The 8474-nt window shown below is 40.0% G+C and overlaps 1 protein-coding gene across 1 annotated transcript in view; it reads right to left on the minus strand.

Moving 5' to 3' along the window:
* LOC116702687 (myosin phosphatase Rho-interacting protein) overlaps positions 1-8474 on the minus strand; it is a 27343-nt gene that overhangs the window by 9021 nt on the left and 9848 nt on the right. Inside the window, exon 8 of the mRNA XM_032537041.1 lies at positions 6238-6352. Within this exon, the coding sequence (XP_032392932.1) occupies positions 6238-6352 (115 nt within the window). The remainder of the gene's footprint in view (positions 1-6237; positions 6353-8474) is intronic.

Consider the following 8474-nt stretch of genomic DNA (forward strand, 5'->3'; position numbering starts at 1 on the left):
CTAAATCAGGACGGTGGCAGTTTGTATGTGCCGCCTGCATTCCATCAAGCAGAGTAACCGATAGTCTGGATCCTTGGCACAGACGTCAGCTGTAAGGATTAGGGCTGCTGTAGAGCACCGCGGGGAGCCCAACTGGCTTTTCCACCGCCTGTTAAACTCTTACTCACATCACCACTGAACTGCACACGGATGACTGCAATTGGCTACATGTATATGGAATGCATGAACAGGTTTTAGACACAACATAATGCCTGATACTTTGTGAGTTTTTGTTTAAAAAAATGATGCTACAAATCCAGAAACACTGAGCGAGATCCCAGCATGCTTCTTATGATCAGGTTACATGCTGGCGGATAGAGCTGCATGCATGTCTTTCAAGTCTGAATTACACAGAAGTAAATAAAACAAGGGTATGCTTTTTTTTACACTTGAACAGATCCATTCTTCCCTCTTATATAACCACATTTCAACAGGAAAAAAATGACCACTTTGATCGTTACAGAACATTCTTTGTGTTTTTCTTTTCCTGACATTTAAATTGAAAACTATCCAAGGACACAACACATGGAGGAACACAGTGCTCTGGGCTGCAGTGATCTTTCTTTTTTTTCTTCCCAAACAATGGCTGACCGCTGCAGACAGAGCCTGTCCTCTGTTTGGTGAAGAAGCCTCCTTAAGCTGGAGGGGGGAGAGTGGGGGAGGGGGAGGAGGAGGAGGAGGAGGCTGTCTTGGGAATCTCAACTCTGAGGCCTGAATGAACTCCAGACAAGCTCTTTTGACCTTCTCCTGGCTACCAAAACAAACGCACCCAAAGACACATAAATCCTCACATGGGATAAAATGTGCTGCTGGGTGTATTTAAAGGGCAAATCCTCTGGAATGAGCCTGTCTGTTTAATCAAAGATTAACAGCTGCCACAGTGATGACCATCTGGGTCAAAATAAATGGACTGTGATCATACTTTTACACTTGTTTTCTACATGAGCTTTGACCATGGAGGGGTTGTTTCATGAAGGTGGCTCAGGAAAGCAGTTTTTACTGTGAGCCTATCGAACTAAACCATAATCTGTCTACTGTGAACGCAGAACTGTTTCATAAAAGCCCACTCAGAGCTGAAGTCAAGCTTAGTTTATTTTATTTCATTATCTGAAACACAGACCTCAACGATCAAGCACTGATCACAATAATTCACTGTGAAGAAAACAGACATGTAAAGATACAACTTATGTTCGTGGCCAACGAGCAGCCGATATTTAAGTGCTCATATTACGCTTTTTGGCTTTTTCCCTTTCCTTTATTGTGGTATACATCTTTTTTGTGCATGTTTTAGGTTTACAAAGTGTAAAAGCCCAAAGCCCACCCCAAAGGGACTTACCATATCCAACAGAAACCCTGTTCACAAACTGCGCCTACCAGCTCCATTGTAGTCCAGACTTTAGCTCTATGACAAATGTATGTCATTTTGTAACACATGTTATAATGCTCGCTTAGCAGCTAGCGTGGCACACCCTCATACTCTGCTTCTGACTGGCTAGCAGTGCTTACCTAGCTACTGCACATCTGCGACTCCTAACAAAGATAAAATGGAAGTGAAATGCCTCACTCTGTAGCTAAAACAGAGAGCTCAACACACAGGGTGAAAAGAGGAGCTGCAGCAATGTGCAGGACATTACAAATATGGTGTTTTTGGAAAATGTTTTTTTTTTTTAAACTAGGTTTACATGGTTTAGTCTGTGCCAAGAAAAATCTCAATCATTCCCAATCATCAGAGATGGAGAGCGAAGGTATATGTTAGGAGATAACATAGGCACAGGCTAATTATTGCTTACTAAAATGCTAGTTAACTTCAGTAATTAAACCTAAACAGCTAATGTAAGTCAAAACTGTCTGCGAGCTTACCCTGTATAGTTCGTAATTCCTCTACTATGTGACAACAAGTTGCTTGGTTATGACACAATCGTTAGCCTATTTTTGCAAAAACGTCTGCTACGGAGCCGTAATGTGAGGTATAAGGTAATGGAGCCTTTTATACATTGTAGTGTTTCTTTACAAATAAACAATAGAAAAATAAAGTCTTTAAATGCTTCTGATGTAAAGTTATTCACTGTCAAATTGACGTCAAAATGAATGTCAGTCAATGGAATGCTAACGGCGGGTGAGTGCTAGGTACCATCAAAATGGCGCCATATGAGCTACGCTTTGTCGAAGCTGGCTTACCCCCTCGCGTGTTACGCTCAATCTGACAGATTAAAGCACAGTTATTCCCCAAAGGTTCATCTTTAAAGTGTAATGTTGCATGTTGACATGTGATGCATTTAATTGCATGATTAAAATCTAAAATCTTTTTTTTGTTTATTCTAATATATCTTATTTTAATTGACATTTAAAGAGAGAGCAAGTATTGTAACCATATGTACACACGTATAAACCAAGTAAAAAAATCCATGATAGAGAGAAATAGGCTCATAATTTAATTCATTTTACTGTACTTTAAGTATAACAAGTTGCATTATATACATCTACATCACTAATTATACAAAGAAAGTTTACATCGGTCTCGTGCGATTTGAACCCTTGATGTCGTTACTACAACAAACACAGCAACAAACAGAGCTAACAGAGTCCAGCTGAGCTGAGTTCATCTTTACTTCTGACAGGGTGTCAACTCGCTGTTGACTTACAACGTGCAGTCTAAAGTTCTCGTTTGCGTTGTTCATGACAGCGATTTTGTTCTCTGAACGTATACTGAGTTAAGTCCAAAGATTGCAGATTAACCCAAGGTTCAACGTTTACATAAGAAATGCAGCTTTAGTCCCCTCTACAAACAAATAAATCAAATTCAAATATATAAATTAGCATGGAAGAAAACAATAAAATTGCACAAAGTAAATCAAAGTAGCACTAAGCGACTTTGAGTGCTTGAAAAGCGCTATATAAATTCATTTTATTTTTATTTATATTAATTTATTGTTATTATTTAAGGACGAAATAAAAATGAAAACTAAATTGCATTTACAAGGAAGACATACAGTTACGGATGTACACAGAATAAACATGAAGTATGTGAAATATCAATTGTAATATCGTTGCTGTTGGGCAGAAACCTCATATCTCTGTGCTTATTGTCACATTTACATCGCTTTTTTTCCATAAGTCAATGCTTTTGGTGAACCTTTTCGTTTGTGCGTGTGTTTTATAAATATTGAAACAGTGACAAAGGCAATTTCGCCTAACTTTGTCTGAGGTTCAAATTAGCCTTTTTTTCATTTCCTGAAAAAAAACCAACGGTTCAGGACACACAAGGTTTTGACTCGACAGCGACGGTAAGCAAGTTATAGTGCAAAAGACTTTAGGTACTAGAGGGAAGGAGGGTAGTGCAAAAGCCTGCTTCCTGATACAGAATTTCCTGAAAATAAGCCTGATTTACTGAAGTAAACCTGGTTGAACTGGTAATCTTGCTTCATGTGGACTGTTTATGCTTCATGGATGTGTCCTGTTGATAGTGTCACACACAGAGACAGACACCCGTCTCCTTAACATCTACTCACCTCTTTAATCACTAGTGTCTGGCCTGACAATACACAGTGACTATCATTCACAAACAGATGTGCACTTGGAAAGGAGGCATGCCTTTTTGAGTTCATCAGGTTCAGCAAACACAGAATTCACATAATTCTGACTTTTGAGATTCTTCTAAAGAGTCCTTGAGAGTTCCTGACATTACACTGTGTCTTGTTTTAGTTCAGAGGAATCCCTGGAAAAAGTCTGTAGGGGGAATGCCGTCTCCCAGATTATTACACACACACACACAAAAAAAAAAGAGGCAGGCAGAATGCCTTCAGGGCATCACAACCAGTTCTGTTCGCAAACAAAATGCGGCTCTGAATGAATCACTGCCTCTCTCCCACCTGCTGACACATGCACCCACTCTCACACATGCTTGGAGGAAACACAAGCCCTGACACGGCAGGATCGACTCGTCCACGCGTTTCATGCCAAACTCTCAGCACCTTCTTTTCAGCGCTTCAACATGAACTGGATGAGGGCTGTTACGACACAGAAGACTTCACTGAATCAGGTCTCGTGTCTACACACATTGGTTGGCTGACTTTGTCCAGCCGTCCGCAGTGTTTGATCAGGTCAGAGCTCCGTCGGTAGAGTGGGGTTTTTCTCTGAGTAACAACTGGTTGTGTGGATCATGCTCAAACCAGCCCACAGCCAAGCCCAGTACAGGCAGAGCACAGCTGGATACAATGACTGGTCTTAATCATGACGGACCCACCTTGAGATTAATCAACCATTTCTCTTTATGGTTATAATTATCAAATGGTAGCAAACAACAGCAGTCAGAAAATGGGTTTTTAACTGTTTGATGCTCATGTTAAAGGCCCTAAAAACCTATTTTCTTCCTCACATTCCTACAATATGCTATGAGCACAATATCTACAATGTTACAGTAATAGTCATTTCATAAGGGATATTTATGCTTCTATTGTAATAACATAATAAATATAATCATAATGATGTGAAGTCCCATTGGTACCCCTCTATCTCAGGTGGCCCCTTGTCCAAACATAACTACCTGATCAGCAACTGCTAATTAAAACAAAGTGTTGGCTGTAGCTTCATGTAGTGTCCTGTACAGAAGAGAGAGGGATATTGATCGTCTCATTTAACTCCCAGCAAGAAAGCAAATATTTCCCAAAATGTTGAACTGTTCCTTTAACTTACACTGGATGACATAAATTGGTGTTCTTTTACACTGAAGACATGAATAAAGAAGCATGCAGAAACTTGCAGAAATTTTACAAATGTGTTGCTTTGGTGATTTAAAAGTATTACTGTGTGTCGTTAAACAAAACACGCCTCATGGATGACTAACGCTCAAGGTATTTTGGGCACGTCCAACTGGGAGGAGACCCTGTGACGGACCCAGAACACGCTGGAGGGATTACATAAGGTCCCTGTCCAAAATAAATCATGCAGGTCCAAATTTGGTAATTGTAATCAAAAGGAGAAAGGAGTTCTTTTATGGGTCTTAAAGTGGAACTCCATCACATAGGTTCTTGTTGGCACAGGATTTTCCCAACAAAACACATTTTCTTCCTGTTCGAGATCTGAAAGTTTGGTTCTGTCGGATTCTCTGACGAAATAAGCAAGACTCCGAGGACAGTGTTTTTTCAGTATATTGGGGGGCCGCCAAAATATAGCTGTTAAGAAATGAAATTGACATTTAAGGTTGAAACAATGTCCCTTAAATGTGTATAGTTCAAGTTTTGCGTTTCTTCAGACAACACACACTTCCAAGAACCACAGAAATGTCTGACAAAAAAACCAAAGCCGTCAAAAATATTTCAGTTATTCGAAAGACGCACACATCAACCTGGCGACCTGAGGCGATGCAGAAATATCAGATGGTGCCTCTGGACCACCAGAGAAGCACAAGAGGACGGGATTGGATCCAGCCTGACTGACCGGAGAAAAACTACAGTTCCTGGCTGAACAGGAAATAAAAATAGGGGAATCGCTTGAGGTCTATTTCGAATGTCTGGCTTTCTGTGTAAATAGCAGAAAACTGGCTAACTGTAACCCCTTTTAGTGCCTCTCACACATAGCATTAGCCTGATAAGCGCCTAAAGAAAAACAGCGTTGTACATGACCGAGATTTATTGCTCTGCAGTGGCAGCAACACAACTCATGGGCCCGCTGATAACTGCGCTACATTCAAACCACTCCTACAGTCCATTGCCCCCCCTCCCTCCTCTGTTGCATCTTCTAAATATATATAATAAATATGTATATATGTAGTAATATATACTGTATATAGAGAGGGTTCTAGCTGAATCTGGGGGTGTAGTTACCCTCAGATTCAGCTAGAACTCCCAGTGCCTTGGACAGTGAGAAAATGTCTTTTTCTCTGCATTTTTTCTTTCTTCTTTTTTAATCTTAAATGTAATTCTACACTTCTTTTATATGAAACTTTTGAACACCAATTCTTAAAATGCACTTGTGATTTTGTATGTCTACATTTTACCTTTGGCATGTCCTTTGGGTGTGTTTTTCTTTGTATATATGCCATTCCAGGTTTCTACCACACCCTCACATGTATTTTATATTAATTTCATGTAATTTGTATGTGTGAAACAAAACAAAACAATTGATAGATGGTTCAACCTGTTTCCAGTACAGTAGTGCCAGAGGTACACTGTCATATCAAACGTGTAATTGTGTGGTTACCTCTCTCTTGTTGGTGCGAGCTTCTCTTCTGCCCCTTCTGGAAACGGCTGTCTCCACTTCCCGCTCTTTCTCGGTGGCCTCCGATCCCAGCAGCCTCTCTGTTGATCTGCCATGGCTGGAAACCATGAACAATTAATTAGAGAACAAACAAAAAAAATAACTGCACACACAGGTGGGTTCTGACATAATTTCCTTCAGCGTGATCCCTGAGGATGACAGCTTGATAATAGACTCCAAACAGCACCTGCGCAGCAGAGAAGAGACACCAGATCTTTCTCTGAGTGTCACCACTGTTATTGTTGCTGTCAAGAGGTATCACTCTAACAGCACTCACAACATTGTTGCTGTTCAGAGTTGTCACCACTGTTATCGTTGCTGTTTAGAATGAATAAGAGCTGACATGCTTCCGACTGGTGTCGGAGGTGTGTTGTGTAGAAGCAGAGAAGGTATTATACGCCGAATACACCACAGTAACCTGATTTACTGTATACACAACTGTGATGAAAAGCAGTGTTGTCACTTCAAATTTGGGTTGTGGTGATGTGTGTCGATAGGAAGTTGATGACAGGATGACAGTAAGATATACATTATTCTTATTTAGTGGGTTTTGTAACCACATAAAAATACCCTCAGATATGCAGGTTATGCCTGCTAAACGTTTTCTCTCTTTGATTGTGATCTAAAATTGTTTTTTATACCACTGGTTTGGCAAAATAAGTTTGATTGATTGATATCTTTATTTAGTAAATAAAGATAAAACATCAATAAATTGTAACAAGAAAATGATTAAACAACAAAAATAAAACTCTCTTATTTCCGGTACTTAAAAACCTCTATTTACACATGCAAAAAGGAGTAGGCAGAAGTGAAATGTATCTACTCCTACCCCTTTCTACCCTTTCTACCCTGTAGTTGTTTTAAGGTATCAATTTGTGCACTGGTAACTTATTGGTTGGTATTTGTGATTATTTTTGACATTTTATAGAGTAAATAATTGATCATTTAATTGGAAAAAAATGATCAGTAGGTTAACTGAGACAGCAAGAGAAATGAAAGCAATGACAAAAGGATTGCGCAACAGATATAATGTCCACCACCTTGGTTTAGCGTGTTAGCATGCTAACATTTGCTAATTAGCACCGGATGGAGTCAGGGTGCCGCTGCAAAATAGCCTCAGGAAGGAACTTGTTTTGGTGGAACGTGTGTACGTATAAAGGTTGTTTTAGTCGTGTAACAGAAAACTCCAATAGGACAGATAGTCTAGCTAGCTGTCTGGATTCACCCTGCAGAGATCTGAGGAGCAGCTAACCATAGTCCTCAGAAATCAACCTGAGTTTAGAGTGCCAACACAAAGAAAGCGGAAGGTGACGGACATCCGGGCGTAAAGAGTGACATCTGGCAGAATTTCCGGCGGCACCGGAGCAAACCCGAAAGTGGAACGTTGTGGATATAGACTAGTTTTGCAGGTATTTGGTTATTAACCAATTGGTGCACAAAGTAAAAGTTTGTCCTGATGTTGGCACTAGAAGAAGACTTAGATGACCACTAACATTTTCATCCAGAGGTCTGAACCAAATTTCACAGCAATCAATCCAATAGTTGTCAAGAAATATCACTCAAAACAGAACAAAAACAGGCATTAATGAGCAATATTATCTAATAACAATGATGGAAGCTTTTAGTTTTCTTTGACCCCAATGAATCTTGACATAACCTTTAAAATCCTATTTTCAGATAATTTAACATAGTCTGTAAAAGCATAAACCATTACATCACATGTAACTCATTAACATATGGAATAACTGTAACCTTTTCTTGAGCCTGATGTTTCAGTGCCCGCTCTGCCTCTGGTGGCTTCAGAGAACTTCTTGCCCTAAAACTGCGCTTTCAGCTGAAGTCTACTTCCTCTGACAGGCAGGCAGACAGTCAGTATTAAGGTCCTGAGAAACAATGCCGAAGATATCTAATTACACCAGAGTTTTGGAATTTCTGGCCTTATTTGGGAGGCAGTAAGCATTTTCTGTTTTTGTTTCCCAAAAAGGCAATGAGTGAAGAAATGAGATGTATTCTCCTCACGTGACCAGTTTACATGCTGCTGGGGCACAAACTGGGAGGGTTTCTTTAAGCTAAATTTAAAAATGCAGCAGTCAGATCTCTAATGGAGGGGTAGAGCGTGAGCCTTTGATCTGGTGTTTAGCGGTGTGTGATGGCTGTTTGGCTTTATGCTGGGGGGAGTG

The sequence above is a fragment of the Etheostoma spectabile genome, chromosome 15, assembly GCF_008692095.1.
Source record: "Etheostoma spectabile isolate EspeVRDwgs_2016 chromosome 15, UIUC_Espe_1.0, whole genome shotgun sequence".
NCBI classification, from domain to species: Eukaryota; Metazoa; Chordata; class Actinopteri; order Perciformes; family Percidae; genus Etheostoma; species Etheostoma spectabile.